The sequence below is a fragment of the Plecotus auritus genome, assembly GCF_963455305.1.
Source record: "Plecotus auritus genome assembly, chromosome: 4".
Classification (NCBI taxonomy): Eukaryota; Metazoa; Chordata; class Mammalia; order Chiroptera; family Vespertilionidae; genus Plecotus; species Plecotus auritus.
In genome coordinates, this window is record NC_137775.1 from 87,003,188 (window position 1) to 87,025,611 (window position 22,424).

The following is a 22,424-nucleotide window of genomic DNA, read 5'->3' on the forward strand; positions in this document are numbered from 1 at the left end:
GTCTTGCAATTGACAAAGCAGTTACCCATGGCCAGGGCCACCTGAGCAAGCCTGTCACTCCTGGCAAAGTACAGACTGATTGATAGGCCTTGACTCCTTCCATAACTTGTTTAGAAACTTCAGCGATTCCCAGTGTTCCAGGACCCCACATCATAGAAAAAGCAAAGTTAAGCTCCATTCCTCTGTCTCATAGCACTTAAGTAGGTTGAAGGTTTTACTGCTTTTCAACCTAAGAAAAAAAGAGACTTTGGAGTCACATTTAGCTAAACAAATCAGGTCAGTTCAACCCAGTGAGTGTCTCCTGTCTAGATGAAAACTCTTAGAACTCTGATGGGACAGATGATCAAGCAGAAAGTTGGTCTCTATTTCATTTACTATCATTTCACATTGAGGTTAGTAATTGGGGTGGAAACTTTCATTGTGTGTGTGTGTGTGTGTGTGTGTGTGTGTGTGTGTGTGTGTTTCTGTGTGTGTGTGCACGCATGATTTCTTCTAACAAAATATTTTCTAAGTCGTTATGCCATTTGATAGTCTAGGTCTCTTTATCTTTGCTATAGTTTCAGGGGTTGGTGAACTATAGCACCTGCCATATCCATCCCACTACTAGTTTTTGTAAAAAAAGTTTTAATTCGAACACAGCCACACTCATTTGTATTGTCTAGGGCTGTTTTCACATTAGCAACTCAGTTGAATTGGGACAGAGATCATATTGTTCTCAAAGTCTAAAATATTTACTGTTGCCCTTTACAGAAAAAGTTTACTGACTTCTTCTTTTAGGTTACCATAGCTTTATAGACAAGAAAGACACTTGCTAACCCCAGAGAAAATGTTCCCAGCATCTGCTTGATCAGTAATAACAGGCGAGGAAGAAGCACATGTACCATGGCCAGCCCTGAGTGCATTCATAGGTTGACTAGATGGCCATGCCCTAGAACATAATCTCAGTGAATAATAATGCTTCTCTACAACACTACATTCCCTATTCACCACAATAGAGGTACCACTAACTAGCTGAGTGACCTTGAACTAAACACTTTCTACATGAGGTTCCTCATCAATAAAATGAAACACTTAAAAAATATATCTCACATAATAGTATGTGTATGTATTAAGTATATATAAATACATGTCATATAAGTGTATTATATATAGTTTTAAAGGGAATAATAAATATCAAATAAAGTAAAAATAAAAAGACACATTTTTCCCCCCACCCAGCTTAGAAAATAGAACCTTGTGAATAGCTTTTAAGTTCCTTCTGTGCACCTACCTGGTAACATTTTCCTCCCTCCCTCCAGAGGTAACTGTCTCAATTTGGTTTTATCATCCCACTGCTATTTCTATAGTTGTATTTAGTTTTGCCTAAAACTTTTTTTTCTAAAGAAAGAACACTTTCAAAGCCCATCACATTTTGTGTTTCATTGGTGTTACTACATTTTCACGGTGATAAACTCTTTCTGTCTTAAAAGTTCCTAAAGGGCTCTCTCTCCAGCAAACACAGTAATACACAGTGGCTGCTCAATAAATACTCCTGAGATATTCCGCAGGTTTTTCTTTTCTCCTTGGTGGTAAGGTGCATCAGACTCATGGGCTAGTTCAGGCTGGTCTCCCTTCACCTGCTGAGGTTGAGTGATTGTGTGCTAGGATAAAAGGCTGGTATCTCCAGAGGGAGCCACTGTCTCTGCATTACTGACTTCTTCTTTTAGGTTACCATAGTTTTATAAAACACTAGAGGCCCGGTGCACGAAATTCGTGCACAGTGGAGGGGGGGGCGGTCCCTCAGTCTGGTCCGCACCCTCTCCAATCCAGGACCCCTTGGGGGATGTCCGACTGCCTCTCGCAATCCAGGACTGCTGGCTCCTAACCTCTCGCCTGCCTGCCTGCCTGCCTGGTCGCCACTAACCCCTCTGCCTGCCTGCCTGATTGTCCCTAACCACCTCTGCCTGCCTGCCTGATCGCCCCTAACTGCTCCCCTGCTGGCCTGATCGCCCCTAACCACCTCTGCCTCGCACCCGGGACCCAGGATTCCCTCCTTTGGCCAGTTGCAGGCACCTGGGACCCGGGCTTCCCTCCCTCTGGACGGCCACAGGCACCCAGGACCGGGCCAGCTTTGCGTGGGCTGGCCGCAGCCGCAGGGGACCATGGGTGGGCGGCTTTGCCTGGGCCGCAGTTGCAGGCACCCAGGACCATGGGGTGTGCAGCTTGTCCCTCTCCCGGGCCGCAGGCGCAGCCGCTGGCACCGGGGACCGCCGCGTGGGCAGCTTGTCCCTCTCCAGGGCCACAGCCCCAACTGCTGGCTCCTGGGACCGCAGGGCGGACGGCTTGTCCCTCTCCCAGGCCGCAGCCTGGCTGGTCCCCATTCCTATCTCGTGAGCTTGTTTGTGCCTGGCTGGTCCCCATTACTCTCTCCCCAGTGTTGAGTGTCTGAGCCATTACTGCGTGAGAGTGTGATGACCATTTGCATATTAGCTCTTTATTATATAGGATTTTCTCTGGGCCTAGCAAGTTTATTTCTTGTCTGTTGTTAGATTTATCAATTCCCACAATGGGAGGGGGCAATGGTGTAGATTTGCTGACCCAGGCCAGTTCACGTGCGTTGACTCCATGTTTTCATAGTAAAAGAATAAGATGAAACCTAATTTGTAGGCCTTACATTTAGCTTCCAGGCAATTTTAGTTGAAGGAAAATCCAATTGTATCTATCCTTTGTGTTTTTCTTTTTTCCTTTATTTTGTGGCTGAAAAAAAAAAGTACAAATACTGGGTTTTGGGAGAAGGAATTGTTATTAAACTTAAGACTTTTCAACTCTGTAATTACTCTATAAAGGCAGTGTATTTGCATCAGAAATGCATTTAGTCTTAAGTTATAGTGCCTAGTAGTATATGGAGCATTTATAATGATGGGGTATTCCAAAAATAAATCAACTCTATAGAAAATGCTAATCAGCTCATCCCCAGGGACCACAGTGACTATCTCCGTTGTACAAATGAGGAAGTGGACATGACAGTTAGTGGTTTGCCCAAAGCCACACTGTCATTGGCATTATGAAGATTTAAGCAATGGGCCCACATACAAGAAAACAGTCATGTTTTCATGTCAGACACTGTGGACCTTAGTCAAACTGACCTAAATTAAAATTCAGGGACTAATAAGCCTTTTTGGTGTTTGGCACAATCTGCCACATCAACCGCAGAGAGCTGCCTTACTTCTCACAGGTACCTGTGGGATTTTTTGAGGATTCTGTTTGCTTGAAATCGAAAGCTCTGTATCTGGCTAAACATTGCTGTGAAAACTGAAAAGCTACTGGTTCAAGTATATTTTACACTGCCAAAGAAAACAGGGTGAGAAGTACAGTAATGTCTCAATTTGTGGCATTCTACTTTTACAGTTGACAAGAAAGCGGCCTCTGCTAAGAACTTTTTTTTTTTTGAAAATTATTTTCAGAAGTTTGATTGAGGGTGTGTATGCAGCCTTCTAAACCGTGTGCCTCAGTAGGATTGCATGGCAGAGGGAGGATTGATATTGGGGAATCAAAAAGTCCTCCATTTTCAAAGAAACTTCTGGAATTAGTATTGCTTATTTCTTAAGCAAAAATTGATAGCTCAGTTTATAAACATTTCCTCCCAACAACTGATTGGAGCAAAACATTTTGGTTTTTTCTTGGTTAACCTCTAATTAATTGAAAAAGCCAATTAACCTAACAGGAAGCTCCTTGATTCTCCTCTTTGCCTTTCTTCACTAGGCTTCACTTGGGAACAGGCCCCCATTTTGTTTATTGAGTAGCAAATGTGTTTTTTTTTTAATGCATTTTTTTATTGTTGATAGTATTACGGATATCTCCCATTTCCCTCCCCCCTTTCCCTCCTCCTCTTAGGCCCTATCCACCCCCACCCCCATCCCCCCCAGGTCTTCACTACCCTATTGCTCGTGTCCATGGGCTATGCCTATAAGTAAATAAGCTCTTTGGTTTACCTCTTCTTGTCCCCCCACCCCCACATCGAGGTGTGTCCGTCTGTTCCATGCCTCCATGCTTCGGGTCTTATTTTGTTGGTCAACTCATTTTGTTCATTAGATTCCACAAATAAGTGAGATCATGTAATATTTGTCTTTCTCCGATTGGCTTATTTCACTTAGCATAATATTTTCCAGGTCCATCCATGCTGTCCCAAAGTTGAATAGTACATGTTTTTAAGGCATTGCTGACCAAAATAACTCTCGTATCAGGGTGTGTGAATATAGCCTCATTGGACTACATAGTATTAACTCAGAGAACTCACCCACCTGTTGGGTAAACTACCAGAGCCCTTACTGTGAGGTTGCATACATACCCTGTGTATAAGTTTGGGCAAAGCTGTTATGCAATTGCAGAGAGAAGGTTCCATAAAGAGGAAGATACCAGAGCATGCTACTCAGGGAAAGCTGCATCTCACAGAGGGTCGGTGCCAGCAGCCTATCCTGAGTTTATAGATTCTGAGATTTGATTTTGGCATTTCATCCTGTATTTCATCAAATGTGAGCACTGCAGACCCACACTGACTGAATTTCTAAGTGACTGATAAATCAGAATGACAATTTATAACATTATCCAGTAAATCCGGCTTAGTACCCAACCTAATATTGTAATATTGGGCAAATTGCATAATTTTTCTAAGTTTTTTTTTTTTCTTCTTACCTGTAGAATTGGAATGTTAATGCTTTATAAAGATGTTCAGTGAGCTAATGTCTTACTATACTGCCTGGAAGATAATTGCTATTGTTATTATAGTGTCATTTTGGCTGTTGTCTTCATTATAGCTGCAAGTCAACTTAGGAGACTGAATAATAGATCAGAACATTGCTTCTTGAACATCAATTAGAGCACAAGAAGTCAGAAGTTCTTAAGGAATGCCTCTTTGGGCTGGAACAGCTGGGTGCATGGTCAGCTGACATAATGGACGCCCTTGCCGGAATCTGAACACCCGCTACCCAGACAGTGCTGGAGGAACTCCACTGCAGTTTTCATCTATGGCTTATCTTTTTCTAGATGTCTTGAAGTCACCACTTTTTTAGTTTGGGAGCCGCTAATCTGTTTGGTTCTGGTTGCTTTTAGCAGTAACAAAGGAACCACTCTGATGACTTTGTTTGGGTTTGGCTTTTGAAACAGCTTCTAGGGGCGACTTACTGTACTTTCAGGATTGCTCCTTCTTCTGGTTCCACATTTAGGAATTGAAATCTGCAGGAGGATACCTACCTAGTCCCCAGGATGGGCTGCGGGTGTCAGGTGCTTATGGTAGGCAATACATTCCTTTGGCATATAGCAATAAGCATGCTTCTTTTATTATTTTTTTAAAAAGCATATATATTTTTATTGATTTCAGAGAAGAAGGGAGAGAGAGACAGAAACATAAATGATGAGAGAGAAACATTAACATTGATTAGCTGGCTCCTGCATGGCCCTGACTGGGATGGAGCCAGCAACCCGGACATGTGTTCAGACTGGGAATCAAACTGTGACCTGCTGGTTCATAGGTCCACCCTCAGCCCCTGAGTCACACCGGCTGGGCAAGCATGTTTCTTTTAGTTCATTAAAACAGAGCAGCCTTAAATAAAGCCCTTCTCTCACATGCTTTATTATAATTGTTACTATTTTTTATTTTATCTCTGGAATAGGTATTGACATCCTGAAGCTGGTGGCAGCCCAAGTGGGAAGCCAGTGGAAGGACATCTATCAGTTCCTGTGCAATGCCAGCGAGAGGGAGGTGGCCGCTTTCTCCAACGGGTACACTGCGGACCACGAGCGGGCCTACGCGGCCCTGCAGCACTGGACCATCCGCGGCTCCGAGGCCAGCCTTGCGCAGCTCATCAGCGCCTTGCGCCAGTACCGGCGCAATGATGTGGTAGAGAAGATCCGTGGACTCATGGAAGATACGACCCAGGTAATGTATCCAGGGTCTTCTGTCTTCCCCACTAACCTTTTGGTTCCAGTGCTTCACATTTGCTAGGAATATGTAGTATGGGAAAATATCTGATCTTAGGTGTTTAGGTAGATGTACACACACATACACACACACACACACACACACACACACACACACACACACACCTCTACACACCCTCTAGGGCACTGGTTCTCTCTCTTTTTAAAAAATATATTTTTACTGATTTCAGAGAGGAAGGGAGGGAGAGAAGTAGCAATGATGAGAGAGAATCATTGATCGGCTACCTCCTGCACGCCCCACACAGGGGATGGAGCCCCAGACCTGGGCATGTGCCTTGACCCGGACTCGAACTATGACCTTCTGGTTCATAGGTCAGTGCTCAACTACTGAGCCATGCTGGCCTGGCTAGGGATTTGTTCTCAATGGGTGTTCATGAGACTCATCTGGACATCCTTTTAAAAATTCTAGTACTTTGGTCCCACTGTAGACCAGTCAAGTCAGAATCTCTACGGGGGACTAGGAATCGGTATTTTTCAAAGCTCTCCAAGTGATTTGAATGTGCAGTTAGGAATCATTGTCTTTGGGGTAGGTTCTAATGTCAGACTGTGCAGCCTGGTCTACTCCTTGAAAACTAGGAGGAAGAATTTTTTCTAGACCCTCTCCCATCCAGAGGACGCTTCTGTGATATGGCTCAGCTTACCCCCTGAGCATGCCGGTGGTGCTGGCAGCAGTCAGTAACATGATTGATTCATCCTCCTCCTTGGGCTTGTTCAAGTCCTCACATCAGATGGGAATGGAGGGGACCCAGGAGTGTGATTTACTTATAGTCTCTGCATTTGAATCCTGGCTGTGATACGTAGTAGCTGGGAGACCAAGGGCTAGAGACTTCAACTTTCTGTGCTTCTGGTATCTCATTTGTAAGCCAACTTTGTAGGGTTAAGACTAGAAATGAAGTACATAAAATGCCTGATGCATTGAAGGTGTTCTACAAATGGTAGTTATAAACATGATGTAAATCATTTTACTTAGCCTTTCCTATTCATAATGTGCTTCCCTGAAAGGCCACGAATCAAGTACAAATGTGGGTATTGATTTATATTCCTCTCAGACTTCGATTAAAGTTTTGGAGCATATTCCCAAAGTAAAAAAAAATTGCTGCCACTGAGATTTGCTAAAACCTACTTAAAATGTAAAAGTTCATTCTGCCTGCGGTATTTTCTAGTGGTCCAGACTTATTACCTGAAAGAGCTAGTGAATTAACTCTAATGCACTATTTTTCTGCACTAAATTTTATATATGAAGGGGCTCCATTTTACATATTTAAGAACTCCAAATGCTTTTTATCTTTTCATACCAATAGTCATCAGGTGGATCTTTTATCTAAGTGACTAGATAGAACTTTGTAGCTGCTAATTGACTCTGAAGGTGGTCTTTAAAACTCCTGGCATATTTTTAACTTCTTTGAAATGTGGAATTTCGGAAAAAACTAATTCCTAATAGATGTCTTGTTAAACATTCAAAGGCACACAGCATTGTCTCGTGACACTCTGAGGAATGATCTCAATATGCGTGGCTCATAACTAAAACTGGGCTTTAAGTAGCTGGATTTGGGGAAAGCAAAGGGAGGTGTTAAATGTCCAATTAAAGAAAACAGCTTTGGTGTATGGAATGGAGGGAATCCAGAGGCGGATATTATTATGTTTCCTTGGAGTGTTGGCTTTAAGGAAAGCACTGGCAGGGCATGCAACAGATTTGAAGAAGGATTTAGATACTTCAGAATAAGTCACATTGTCTCCTTGATGATGCCTACAAGAAAGATAAAATGCGATGGATGCCATGTTAGGACAGGCTAAGTGCAATATTGAATAAGGTAGAAAGATGACCATGATGCATTGTTAAGGTTACTGAACAGCGTTTCGTATTTCTTATTAGAAAAAGCAAATGTAAGCATGGGCATATGTAAAAAAAGGAAAATGAAAATGCATAAAAATGTTAATGTTGTTATTAAACGTAGATGGTAGACTTAGAAGTGATTTTCTTTTTAAATCATTTGCTATAATGACGAAGATTACTTTTGTGATTTTAAATATTTTTTAGAATGACAGCTGAAAGGGCACAAAAGAAAGGATAGGTAGGGCTTGCTTTACTGTGCTAAATTGAGAGAGGGATCATCCTCATTTTAATTTAAGGAGAGCGGTGATTTATGTGACAGTCAATTCTTCCTTATTAGGACCGCCTGAGGTCTGTGATGATGGGTCAGATTTGCCAAAAGCTTGCTAAAACTTGTTTCATTTTTGGTTTCTGCAAATCCATTTCATTTCTCTGTGTACACTCAACAATCACTTAGAATTTGGACCTAGTCTTTGGGGTACTATTTTGGGGGTGGTGGTAGTGATGATGATAGGGTATTGACTATCACTAGTGACTTTTTTATGTTTCACTGATGCTTCCATTGAGTTCCATAGAAGTTTATTGAGCACCTACTTCATTTCTAGGCACTGTCATAGGTGCTAGGAACAGGGGTCCCAAAGTCTCCATGCAAGAGAATGCATACCAGGAGGGTGATTCATAAGAAAAACCACTGTGTCAGTGAATAAGCAGAACAGTCCCAAGTACCAAACTCTTGCACCTTTTAGTTCTTTCCTCGCTCTATTTCAAATATAATACAAAAAATAAAAATAAAAAATAAAAAATCTCATATCTAATTTTTGTTATTTTCTATGAAACAGTGGCATCAAAGCATCTTACAGCTTTCTTTTTGGTGCTAGTATAGCCTATGTGTTATGATGGAGGCTAAGAAGGCAATATTATGCTTCTTGTTTCATATTTTAATAATGTCCATCTTTGTCCTGCAGCATTCTGGACTCTAATTTAATAGCTAACGAGCATGGATTTCTGGCTGCCAGATCTTACTAACTGCACACTATGTAACTGTAGGCTCGTAGTTTACCTCTGAGATCTGTCAGAGTCAAGCAAGGAATCAGAACCCTGGGGGCATAATTGAGACTGATTCTTCCCATCTTATGATGGATTTGTATTCTTTGTGTATTGTGGTGCTGCTGGGGATTTGAGACTTTGCCCCAGGAGCTAATGGACTCTTAATGTGTAAAATCTACTGCGTGTGTATGTGCGCTTAAAAATGGTTAATGCTTGTTCCTATTCATGAGGTACCTATGTTATGTTCCACTCAAAAGATCAGCCCCAGTGTGCTTTCCAGTGACCTCTGTCCAGAACAGCTGGTTCATTGTTAACCATGGCAGCCTATTAGCCATTTTTAAATTAAACACATTCAGAGCCTGACTTTTTCATTAAAAATGTTTTTTATACTCAAAAATTATATAGTAAAATTCACTTTTTGGTGCACTGTTCTTTGAGTTCTCTCTCTCTCTCTTTTTTAGACCTTTTTTTTTTTTTTCCTTTTGAAGCAGTTTTAGGTTTTAATCAAAATTGAGAAGGAAGTACAGAGATTTCCCACACATTCATAGACTCCTCCATTATCAATATTACCAGTATGGCTTTTTTTTTTTTTTTTTTTTTCCTCACCAAGGATGTACCTACATTGACACATTATAATCATCCAAACCCATAGTTTACCTTAGGGTTCGCTCTGGGTATTGAGCATTCTGTGGGTTTGGACAAGTGTGTAATGACACATATTCATCATTATAATATCATACAGAATATTTTTACTGCCCCCAAATGCTCTATGCTCTGCCTATTTATATCTTTCCCCCTACTGCACCCCCATCAACCACTGATCTTTTTACTGTCTCCATAGTTTTGCCTTTTCCAGAATGTCCTATAGGTGGAATCATACAGTCTGTAGCCTTTCCAGATTGGCTTCTTGCACTTACTGATATGCACCTAAGTTTCCTCCATGTCTTTTCATGACTTGATAGCTCATTTGTTTTTAGCACTGAATAATATTGCATCACACTTAACCATTCACCCACGTCACTCTTTATCTTGGGTATGAGATGCATTTTTATGTACCCTCTTCTTTAAACATTTAAAGTGAACCCAGCCTTTTAGAATTATGACTCTTCCCTTTCCAGGACATAAGCATTTAGAAGCAAAAGCACAGCAGTGGGACAATCATGGGAAGTTACTGGGACTTGGCCAAAGCTATTTATTTTTTTTAAACATTTTTTTTTTATTTTTTATGTTTTTAAATATATACATATATATTATTGATTCAGAGAGGAAAGGAGAGGGAGAGATAGAAACATCAATGGTGAGAGAGAATCACTGATTGTTGACCAGAGCTATTTAAAAAACAAACATGAAACAAACACCTAACACAACATTCCAAATTGTATATTATCTTTTTTATCCCTATCCATTTACTTTGATTTTTTTCTGTAGCTTTATTTAAAGAAAGTCTTTTGTAAGTAGCATATATGTAAGGTTTTTTAAAATCTAGTCTGACAGTATCTGTCATTTAATTAGGGGATTTCAGTGTGGTTATATTTTTAATGTAATTACTCATATTTGGGTTTAAATCTGCTCTCTTATAATTTGATTTGTATTTGTCCTATCTGCCCTTCCCCGCCCCCCCCCCCCCCCCCCGCCTCTTCTTTCTTGTCTTCTTTTGGGTTGATCAAGTATTTTTTGTTATTCCACTTTTTCTCTTCTGGTAGCTTGTCAGTTAGACATTTTTTACTTTACTCTGTGTGGATACCATGGAGATTACAACATGCAGACTTCAATTATGAGAAACATTTTATAAATGTGCACTTCTTACTGTTTCCAAACAGTACAATAGCCTCAGAAGACTTTAGTCCTGTTTAGTCTTCTTGCATTATGTGTGTTTTTTTTGTCATGAATTTTAACACTGCACATTTCTTAACCCCCAAAACACATAATTATTATGGTTTCATGTTGATTTACCTGCAGATAAATATTTTCTGCGGTTCTTCTTTTCTCCCTGCAGCTTCAACTTCTACCTGTGATCGTTCTTCTTTGGCCTACAGGATACTTCCTGCAGGTTCCCAGCAATAAGTTGCATGATTTGCCTGTTGTCTTTGAAGGAGAGTTGCAAAATAGAATTGAAGCTTGACAGTTATTTTCCTTCAGAACTGACATGCCTGGGTTTATGTTTCCCCAGCTGAACAGCAAAGGAGATGATGTGATTATATTTTAAAATCTATATTACATAAGAAATGATGTATGCAATAATATACCTGGCACTTTGGGCAATGCAGAGACGAATAAGTAAGACAGTCAGTGCCATCAAGGTAGTTAGTAGTTGATGGGAGAAATTTAGACATACCTATATAATTTAAGGGAGTAAATCCACAAGAGTGGGAGGAGGGAGTACTGGATGTACAACTAATAAGCCATTAAGACTCCAGATGGCAACATCAGTGTGGAGGTGTGTGCCAGGTTAAATTCCTGTCTGGCAGCTTCTCACTTTATGGTAAATTCTTTGGCCTCTCTGCCTCCATTTTTCCCTGAGAAAATGGGAACAGGATTAGTGCCTGTCCTGTGGGCTGTTGTGAGAATTAGGTAGGACCCACAGTCAGCACTTACTGACTGTCCTATTAATAGTTGCAGTTATTCCCAGGCCCTGGAGGTAAGAGAGATGGAGGAATGTTTCTAACAGCTCCAATTCATACACATACTAATAGGTCCTTTAAATCCTGCCATGAGGGTTACTTAGTGTCGGGTGGGGAGGTACTCCCAACTCCAAGGCTGCTTAAAGTGCACGGTGGAGCACAAGGGCTGCCATCTGGGTTCAGTACCCAAGGACCGGACATTCTAGCCAGTGGTAAATATTTCCTTCTGCCTGGGCGAATGTTCCTAGGCTGGCAGGAATGTTTTCTCTAGTGGAGAAACAAAGGTGATGGTATGTGTGAAGATAACAGTCTGTTCTTTCAATAGCTGTCAGAAAGGGGAAACAAAATTGAGCAACTGAATGTCTGGGTTCCCTTTTATGCTTTTTTCTTTTTGAAACATTGTATATATAGATAGGCTTAATCAGTGCAGTCCCCCCCTCCACAACCCCACCAAAACACACACACCTTGAAGGGGGTAAATTTGTTTGCATTTTTATTGATTTAGATTTTTCTGTTTAAAATGGGACTTCAAGTGTTATCAGAATTAAATGAGGTAATAGCTTGCTAAATTGTGGGATGCAGAAAAGTGAGGTATTAAAGTGATGCTTAGTGGGATTTGAGTTCCAGCGTTCCTTTGTTGTTTCCCTTTGAAAAGTGGAAGAAGAAGGAATTTTGTGTACATTTAAAAATGATAATATTAAAAACAACCACATTAATTTAAAATAATACAAAGTGTTACTTTAGTTGTCTGCTTTGACCAGAGATTCACAAGTGTAAAGAATTGATCTTATCCCTCCTTCCATCCTTCCTTAAGGTTAGGTAGATAAAAACCACAGTGTAATGTAACAGTTAATGGAACTGAAGCCAATGTTGCTGTTATTGACTTGGATGTGGTAGAATGATTTGATTCTTTCTAAGGGTATCTTATCCTTTCCAGAAACCACATGGAGTACATCTCAGAGACAGCTCTCTCCCCCCACCTCTCTCCCTCTCTCCCTCTCCCCCCCCCCTCTCCCTCTCCCTCTCTCTCTCTCTCTCTCTCTCTCTCTCTCTCTTTCCTACAGTAGACTCTTTGTTGGAGGCTGGGTGGCTTCGCTCTGTAAAATCAACTGAGAGATTTACAGTCAGAAGAGCACTGGGCATGGTCTTGGCTTCTGCCCCAGAGGGAACTACGGTTACTGGGCTTTGCTTCCCAGCTGCAGGATGCAGCTGTCCTTACCCAAGACCTGCCTGAGACCAGCCACTTTCAGAAATTCACTGTAGTGAGGACGAGTTGAGGCAAATACCAGCTGTACACTTAACTGTTGGCTTCTTGGCTATTCCAATTTGTCTTTGTCTTCACTTTGCCAGTTGGTCATCTATTATAAAATAGGCATTATTGTCCTAAGACCTTAAGATGTTGGCTCAGCTTGCATGGATCTAGCCCCTGCCCTCTGTGGTAGGGCCATTTAAGGTCAGGTTACTTAATTTGTGGGGTGTGCCTTCCGGCTCTGGGGAACTCCTGGGGTGATGAGGAGACCTTGTAAAAGGATTGCTGACACATAACAGGCCCAGGTACACTGAACGATGCTTGTGTGTAAGGTGGTCATTGTACATAGAGAAGTGATGTCTGTGAATAAGCCTTTAGAGTTTGAATGACATTTCAGGCTGTACTACTTCTTATCATCTTTTAAGGTTTTTTTCAGTTAGTCTACGACCTTTGGTCGAGCACCAGCTGGGGGTCTGGTACAATGTAAAGAAGAAAAGTGGGCCCTGCCTTTCGACAGCTCCAGAGCCGAGATTGAGACATGTGTGCAAATGATTACAATTCAGTGGGATAAGCAAATGTTAAATAGAAGTGTGGGTGCACGAGGAAATATAAGATAGTATCAGAAAGCAGGAATAGCCCACCCACATAAAAAACAATGCAGGTATGCATGAGTTGATTTGAAAGTCATTAAAACAAACAGACTGTGTTTTCAAGACTGTATTTTGGTCTTTTCCCCAAGACTTTCCCATCTGGTTTCTGCCTAGGGAGCCCCCCTCCCTGCTTTTTCACACGAGGGGCTTCTCAAACCTTTGATTCTGCAAAGAACGTCTGACTTACTCAGAATCTTGTTTTGTTTTGCTCAGTCGCAAGCTTTTCAGAAACCTTTCACTGATCTGCAATATTAAAAGTATAGGAATAAGGTGCCACTTCATGTCTGAGTGCTGAGTTTGAATTTTGAATCTCCAAGAACTAATGGAAGGGACTGACAAATTGAAGAGTTTGATTTTGTTCTTCAGGATTCGGTTTGAATCTTGCCTTTGCAACTCACTGTGTGACCTTGAGCAAATCCTATTGTGTCTCCAAGCCTCAGTTTTTTTTGTAGTTGCCTTGTTAAGTATCTGGTGAGGACTAGAGATAGTGAGTATATATACAAAGATAGCTAGTGTATATACTAGATATAGTGAGCATTAGTGGCTAGTCCTGCACTTGACATATAGTAGGGGTACAGTGTATCCTATGTTAGAATTTGAATTCCACATTCTTTTTTTTATACTCAAGAGCAAATAATACCATTCTACTTTCAATAATGCACATTAAGGAGAAAGGGAAGCATTATTTGCTGAGTATTTATTGTGTCCCAAACACCATCTAGGTGCTTTACATCTGTGCTTATCTAGCAAGCTTCATGGTCATGCGAGGTATAGGTAGGTAATGAAATTAAAATGTATTCTGCATTTTGTTGTAAGCCATGTCAATTGTAAAATGTACCAAATACTGCCATTATGTGGCAGTATTTTTATTTCTTTCTAGGCTAAGAAATAAAAACAAAATACTGCCAATTATAGTTGAAAGATACATCCCTATTTCAGAGATGTTAAAATGTGAAAAAATATGCATCATAGAATTAATGAAATATAGTAGTTGAGCTTGAGGTATTCAGGCTACAAAAAGAAAAGATGGGGAAACAGATTTTGGGGGTCTTGCTATTGATGTACTCTCCCTTCCCAACACACATGCCTCGTTTTTTTTCCAGTAGCCTTTAAGGATGAAATGGTTTAACACAAGCAATTTACTCAGTAAACATTCATGGAACACCCATTGTATTTTGAGCCCTGCACCAAGCATTGAAGATACTAAATGAAATACACACACACCAAAAAATAAAAATGTAATCATCCCTCCAGATGCTGACATTTTTAGAGGAGTCATAGGTTTGTGAGCCAACCTTTAGGATATATTCTGTGAAACTGTTATATAGAGGATTTGAGGTGGGCTTTTATTTTCTTCTGGAGACATGTATGTGCTCAACATTCAGAAAAGGCTGAGTCTATCAGTTGATGAGACATTTTCATCCTGTTATTCTACACACTTCCTGGCTTTCTCAGAAGGTTCATTGGGAAGAAATCAGAATCAATATTGTGAAAAGAGGCATATTTTCTTCATCAGTTATCAAGGCTGAAGATCATATTTTCATTTTTAAAAGCCAAAACATATCTGGATAAAGCTTAGTAGCTTCCACTGTTGGCCTAGCTTTTCCACCCATGGTTGTGAGTTACAGCCCAAGTGCTAATAGTGGGTACACTTGCTGATGAGGAATTGTAGCAGGTTTTATTATATACCAATTAATTTCAACATTTAAATTGCTTTTCCCTCACTATTTCCTTGAAACAGCTATCACTCATGATTTTCCCATGAAAAAATTGTCACAGAGGGAATTTTGATTTCTCCACAGTTGGGCTGAGTCAGGGGATAAGCTGGAATGACCACTCATTAGAGTGGCTTATCACCCAAAAACTACTAGAGAAAAAATGGGAATTTTTTTTTTTTTTTTTATAATTACAATAGTAGGTAAAGCTCTTCTGAGAGTGATATGAAACACAGAAAATACACAAGAAAGATTTAACTACTTAATAACTGTATGAGCTGGAAAACAAGCAAATCTAAAGACAAAATAACTGGGAGAAGTTATTTGCAGGTTAATTTCCTTAAAAAAATGAAGAGCTTTTATAAATTAATTAAGACACCAACCCAAAAGGAAAATGGGCAGTCTGTGAACAAGGTAGCTCACACAAAAGGAAATACTAAAGGCTCTTAAATGTATACGGATTTTAAGCCTCGTTCCTAAAAAGAAAAGTTCTGATCGAAACCTACAGAGATATAATTTTAACCACTCAGACTGGCAAAGAGGGAAAGGTATGGCCTTGAAAATTCTTGTGTTGTGAGGGAACAGAGAAAGAATGCATCCACTGATAATGGGTATATGCAGTGGCCCAGTCCCCATGGAGGGCCATCTGGCGTTAGCTACCAGAGTAACTGTCAGTTGACCACCGATATTCCATTTCTAGCAACAGGTCCTACAAGTGTTCCTTATAGCATCATTTGTAATAACAAGAGGCGAAGCAACACAAATGCCCTCCAATAGAGAGCTGGTTATGAAAGTCATGGAACATCCATGCAGTGAGACAATATGAACTTGTCAAAAAGAGTGACTCAGATCTTTATGTGCTAACTCCAGAAACTGCTTTTAAATGGGAAAAGGCGAAGTGTAGAACAATGTGTACACTGTGTCACATATTGTAAGAAGGAATGTACAAAAATTGTAAAAAATGAAAAGGAAGAGCTTGGGGTGGGGTGAGGAATATACATACCTCTTTATTGGTGTGAGTGTAGAGTATTTCTGGAAGTATTTCTGGAAGTAACACAGGGAATTGGTAATGGTGGTTACCACCCGGGAGTGGAACTGAGTAGCTGAGACCTTGAAGCCAGAGGTTGAAGTCAGTGGTTAGCGAGGGAGAAGTCTATTTCTTGGTATCCCCTTTTGAACCTTTGGAATTGTGTACCACATATAGTGTAATTATGGTGACATGAATCCAATGGGCCGTTTTATGAAATAATGCTAATCTAATCACATTTGGCAAGTTCAAAACATTTGAGTCACAGATGAGCTCAAGCCTTCTTAGGTCAAAGTCACGAGTTTCCTGTGAACTTTCTATCCTCCACAATGTCTTATGGCATGCTTCGTGCAACTTCTTTTTTCGTGGTTAGAATTTTCCAGAGGCTTTTGTGTGGAAAGGCTTCCTAATATGTCTCATTCAGTCAAGTTTAGGACACACGAGATCATTTCCAACAGCATCATAACCTCACGTTTCCATGGAGCTGAGCTCTCAGAGGCTCAGCAGTACGTCTGAATGTGAGTGGACTCCGACTCTGAACCAAGGGAGCCAGTCTGCTTTGCTGAGAAAGCTAGTCAGTCAGTGAGTCAGCTCAGGGCTGCAGCCTTACTGTGGATGTCAGCGGCCCGGACAGCTTGCAGATACATGCACCAGCAGCCGGGCTGGGCACGCCCTGCCCTCCGCCCTCCAGAGCCGGCTGGTTCTTACCAGCTTTGGCAGCTCTGCACAGCACTCACTACTTGTGTGACTTCCTGTGGTTTCCCCGGGCTTCCAGAAGAGGAACAATTCTCTTGCTTAGGGCAAGGATTGGCCACTCACACCTTGACTTAAATGTAGGTGGATGTGTAGCTTTGGGATTTGTAGCCTTTTGAAATTAACTCTTAGAAGTAATCAGAATTCGCAGATGACATACTAGTATTCTGTATACATAAGACTAGAGCAGCTACCTTCACCTGGGTTTGGGGCACTTAAGGGAGAAACACACTATGGCCAGCTAGGCTGGGCTAAAGTTTAAATGTAGTCTTAAGTAAGGTTGCAGTTGAAACAAAATCCTTTCATTATCCGATGCTTGGACAGATCTAGTTTGGGTGAGGGGTGTTGTTTTTTTTAAAAAAAACACACAAAACTAACTCCTTTTGGCAGTTTTCAGTCAAGTTAATCCTGTGAGCCCCTTGAGGCTGGGTGAATTCACTCTGCAGGCTCTGCTCCCCACTCACCTGGGCAGTGCATAGTGTTCATTGGGTTCTGCAACCTCTGTGGTCTGGTGCACTTGGCATTCACTCTTATTCCAGCTTCTACACTATGATCTCCAATTGTTACCGGAAAGGGGATCTGATCTGGCCCTTGGTGGGTCTGCCAAGGCCAGCCAGTAAGTAGCGTGTGGGTTCTTGACTTTGTGTGGGAAAAATTTCACAATGCGAGTCCAGGTGACGATGAGGGAACATTTATTAAAGCTGGGGAGGTAAAACAAGGAAGGGCTTAGCGTAGGCCAGTGGTTCCCAATGTGGGGCACATGCCTCACAGGGGGACAATTTGATTTTTAAGGGGGGCAATTCGAGAATGAGTTATTAACAGTGAATTTTTTTGCATTTCTTGTGGTTCTAAGGGCCTCATATACAGTATACAAATATATTTTGTGAAATTTATACATTTCAGTTCTCTATTATATGTTTTGAAACTTTATTTGCTACCTTTTCATATCACTTCATATTATTATTATTATTAACAATTTATTAGTGATTTCTTCCTCAGTACTTCAACTGTCCTTTCACGCTTTTATTTTTCTCTTTCATGGATGCCATGTTCTTTGAAAGCTTGTTTAGACCAAGTTAATGGCTTTTAGGCTACCTCCACGTGAATAGGAGTTCACTTTTTGAATAATAAGAACCATATGTCACATGGGAGGCATCAGGACTTTAGAGCTGCTTAGGTGAGGCATGGCCAGAAAAAGGTTGGGAACCACTGGCGTAGAAGAAGCAACAGGAGAGCCCATGGTAGGCTGCCCTCGCTGTCTGGGAAATCAGAGAAAAGGGACCTTGGGATCAGGGCCAGGGGTTAGCCTGGTACAAGCTGCCAGCTGCTGCTGCCCATTGCTCCCCTGGTTCAAGCCTTGTGGGGACCTTTAGGGTTTAGAAAATGCATGCCTGTGGGGGAAGAAGAGTGAAAAGGGGAATAGCGGGGCTGCTCCCCAAAGAGAGAGCATGAAATAGGTACTTTGTCTTGAGGCTTTATCTCTTTCTCCCAGGCAGGAATCTCAGGTGAGGTTTCAGGGGAGGGTTTCAGCAGAATATTAGTCAGTTTTCTAGGTGTGCTCCTCCAGGGCTGGTCAGTGTCCGTGACTATCATTAGTCATGGCAGCTGGTCCTGGTGTCACCCACCTGGTTTTGCTGCTTTTCTGGATCTGGAGCTGAAATACAACTGAGGCCTCATGTTAGCTCTAGGAAGGCTGTATCTGCTGTAAATTGTTCTGTCAGTTTGTTCAGCTTATCTGTCTCAGTTTCCCTATTCCACTTATCTTGGCTTATTGGACTGTGTTACAATGACCTCAGGGAGATCTAGACAGCGTAAGGTCAACAATGTCTACTTGCCAATGGATGATTTTAGATTTAAGTGTCAGTGCTGTTCCCTACCTATACAATGGAAGCACTCCTTGCTCCCTTTCCTGTGATCTGGGCTGGGCAGAAGAAAAAAGAAGGAAAGACAACAAAAGCCTAAACAATGAAAAGACTAGGAAATGTTTGGGGAATTTTTGTCATAAGGTTATTTGGCTCTTAGCTCATGTTTTAAATTTATTTTCCTGAGTTTTAAAAATAAGACTTACAAAACGAAGTTGAAAGCACAGTACAACAACCACCTATAAACGTTATCAGCTAGATTCAGTAATTCTTTGCATTTTATAATTTTGCTTTATATATGTGAGTGTATATTTGTAGTTCATATGTTCATTTCTAAGACTTCCTCCAAATTTCTGATAACTGATAACCTAACTCCATGGTTGGCAAACTGCGACTCGCGAGCCACATGCGGCTCTTTGGCCCCTTGAGTGTGGCTCTTCCACAAAATACCACGGCCTGGGCGAGTCTATTTTGAAGAAGTGGCGTTAGAAGAAGTTTAAGTTTAAAAAATTTGGCTCTCCAAAGAAATTTCAATCGTTGTACTGTTGATATTTGGTTATGTTGACTAATGAGTTTGCTGACCACTGACCTAACTCTTTAAAAAAAAAGTTTAAAAATTAGCATCTGCTTATTTTCTTCAACTTTTTTCTTTTTGTTTGCAAAAATTATGCTGAGTAAATGTGGATTATCCTTGCCCAAATCCCTACTCTGTGGATTATCCTTGCCCAAATCCCTACTCTGGGATGGGTTTAACAAGAATTCACTCTCAGAAGAATCTAAAATCATTGTCTCCTATTGAGACAGGTTGGTAAGGCAGGACAAGTGGGATAGGGAAACTGAGACAGTTAAACAGACAAGCAGTTTATAGCCATCTAATAAACTGCCAAGTCCTATCTTCCTTAAGCAAGGACACTTAAGAGTAAGTGGTTTACACTTCTTCCCAACCAGAGGGTAAATAATGTACATCACCCTACTCAGGAGATAACAGAAATCCAGTTAGTGCCATTTGTGTCAACCACACCTGAGGACGGATGAAGTCGGGGGAATACATCTGATTTTGGCGCATTAGCATAAAGCTGATGAGTATTGTGTTGAGGTCCTCCCCCTAAACAATCAGCCTTTAAAACCTCCAGGAATGTTAACCTCTGTCTTTCTCTCTCCTAAGCTTCAAGGGCCCTTCTATTACCTCTAACTTTCTGAATAACTTGCTCTCATAATTTGAGTTCTTGGCTCTGAACTCTTTCTTTGCCAAACAAACTCAAGAACCAAGGTCCAATTTCACCAACACCGCCTGTAAAACTATCATTTAGGATTTTATAGAAACCTGCCTCGATTTTTCTTTTTTTGTTGGGGCAGTGTATTTGTGTTTTTTGTTGTTGTTTGTTTGTTTGTTTTAAGGGAGAAATCATTTTTTATAGGTATTTTCCTTGGTATCAGGGCTGGTAACCCTGATTATCTGAACCCTCGTTTATAGCTATAATCCTGGATTTGGATAACAAAGCATTCCTCATGATCTGAATTCTTATAAGAACACACTGAATAGATTTAGATATCAAGAGATGCTTATAGGGCAAGGAGAATAATGCTTGTTTTTATTGGAGCTCAATTGCACTTACCTACGTAGACCTACAGGAGGTCATGAAATCTCATTTACATGAGCAGCTGGGAAAGCAGGGGAAACAAGCTTTAGATATTATAATCTTTAAATAGTTGTAGTTATATATTTATTTATGTATTAATTCCTTTGAGATAAACCTTTAATAGAAATGGAATTTGTTTTTTAAACAGTCACTGGTCTGTTGGGATCTGAAATATCCTATCTAATAATCTGATAAAGAGGGAATATGCTAATTGTCACACCATCACAAAGATGGTGGCGCCCACAGCCAATAAGGAGGGAATATGCTAATTGACTGCCACGCCCTCAAAGATGACGGTGCCCATAGCCACAAGATGGTGGCACCCAGTCTCCGTGTGCCTGCCTCCGGAGTTCCCCAGTTCTCTCAGCCCCCTAGCTGCCCTGGGCCATCCCGACGTGCAGGCAAGCCTCGGATGGTGGCTGCCCAGCTGCCCAGGGCTGCCCGAGGCTCAGGTAACCAGGGCTGGCAGCGGCTAGCGCTGCAGGCAATGGCAGCAGCAGAGGTGTGATGGGGGCGTCGCCATCCTCTGATCACCACATCGCCTCCTGCCCCTGAGGGCTCCCAGACTGTGAGAGGGGGCAGGCCGGGCTGAGGGACCTCCCCTCCAGTGCATGAATTTTCATGCACCAGGCCTCTAGTTTTCAAATAGACAACAAAGTTATTGGCTACAGTTGAAGTGATTGGTATTTACGAAATCTCTCATCTTTGTCTCCAAGCATTGAACCAGTTGGGGTGTAAGCTCTGCCATTGAGTGACAGATCCTTGCCGACCCTGTCTCTGACCCCTCCCCTCTAGCTAAGGGGCCAGGGCAGCTCCTTAGACTCTTCATATTGAGTTTATAGGGTTTGTCAATATCCCTAAATGCAGTGGTTCCAGACAGGGAAGTGACAAGGCTCAGCAAAGAGGATTAGTTGAAATTTGACCAACCGGATCTTGAATCCTGGGGCTTTGTGACCTTAATTGGGTTACTTAAACTTCTTTTTTTTTTTTTTAAATATATTTTATTGATATTTTACAGAGAGGAAGGGAGAGGAATAGAGAGCTAGAAACATCGATGAGAGAGAAACATCGATCAGCTGCCTCCTGCACACCTCCCACTGGGGATGTGCCCACAACCAAGGTACGTGCCCTTGACCGGAATCGAACCTGGGACCCTTCAGTCCGCAGGCCGACGCTCTATCCACTGAGCCAAACCGGTTTCGGCATGGGTTACTTAAACTTCTTAAGACTTAGAGCATCAGTTTTCTCATCTGTAAAATGGAGCTAATAAAAAGCTACCTTAACAGCAAACGGATTACATATATTTCATGCTGGATCATTTTGCACAGTATTAATAATGGCCTATTTCTTAAAGTCCCTTTTCGTATACTGGATCTGTGTAACAAGCTGGTCAACTCAGATGGAATAGCAATTGGTTGTCATTGAATTTAGTGGATAGCCTTTTAAAAACCATTATTAAAGTGATAGAAATTTTTCTAAGTGTTAGATGAGGCCCGGAGGAAAAGTTTAGTTGAAAGGGTGACTTTTGACTCTAAGAAGCTTTCTTTTTGAGTCTGTCAGGCATATCTGGCTGCAGAGAGGACAAGGGGTGTCTCCTGGAATCCAAATGGACAGTGCCAGGAGCCAGGGGGTTAAGTTGAATCATTTTAGCAGATTGGCAAGGAGCACCCAGGCTGGGTAATTACTGCTTCATTTCAGGGGGTTACTGAGGCATCAAAGTTGTTAATTAGTTTTATGAAAACAGATTGTGCATCCACAGGGAGATTGTAATTGGGTAGTAATTGAAATTAACTCGGAGGTAAACCTTAGTTGAGTGAACCAGTTGGCGGTAACTTGGAGGAGAAAGGAATTTGGGGTGGGGGTTGGGATGGGAGTAGAGAATGAAATAGCAATAGGAAGACAAACAATAAATGACATAATTTGAACAGAGATGACCTTGTCTAGACTTTTTCGTTTAGAAACAGGGAAACAGGTCTGCAGAAGGAAATGGTTTTTCTAAGATCACACCTTCCCTTGCAATGATATTCCAGGATTTTCATGACTTTGGTTTTTA

At 41.3% G+C, this 22,424-nt stretch overlaps 1 protein-coding gene across 1 annotated transcript in view; it reads left to right on the forward strand.

The window, feature by feature from the left end:
* TNFRSF21 (TNF receptor superfamily member 21) overlaps positions 1 to 22,424 on the forward strand; it is a 72,305-nt gene that overhangs the window by 42,032 nt on the left and 7,849 nt on the right. Inside the window, exon 4 of the mRNA XM_080666671.1 lies at positions 5,649 to 5,914. Coding sequence (XP_080522797.1) covers positions 5,649 to 5,914 — 266 coding nt within the window. The remainder of the gene's footprint in view (positions 1 to 5,648; positions 5,915 to 22,424) is intronic.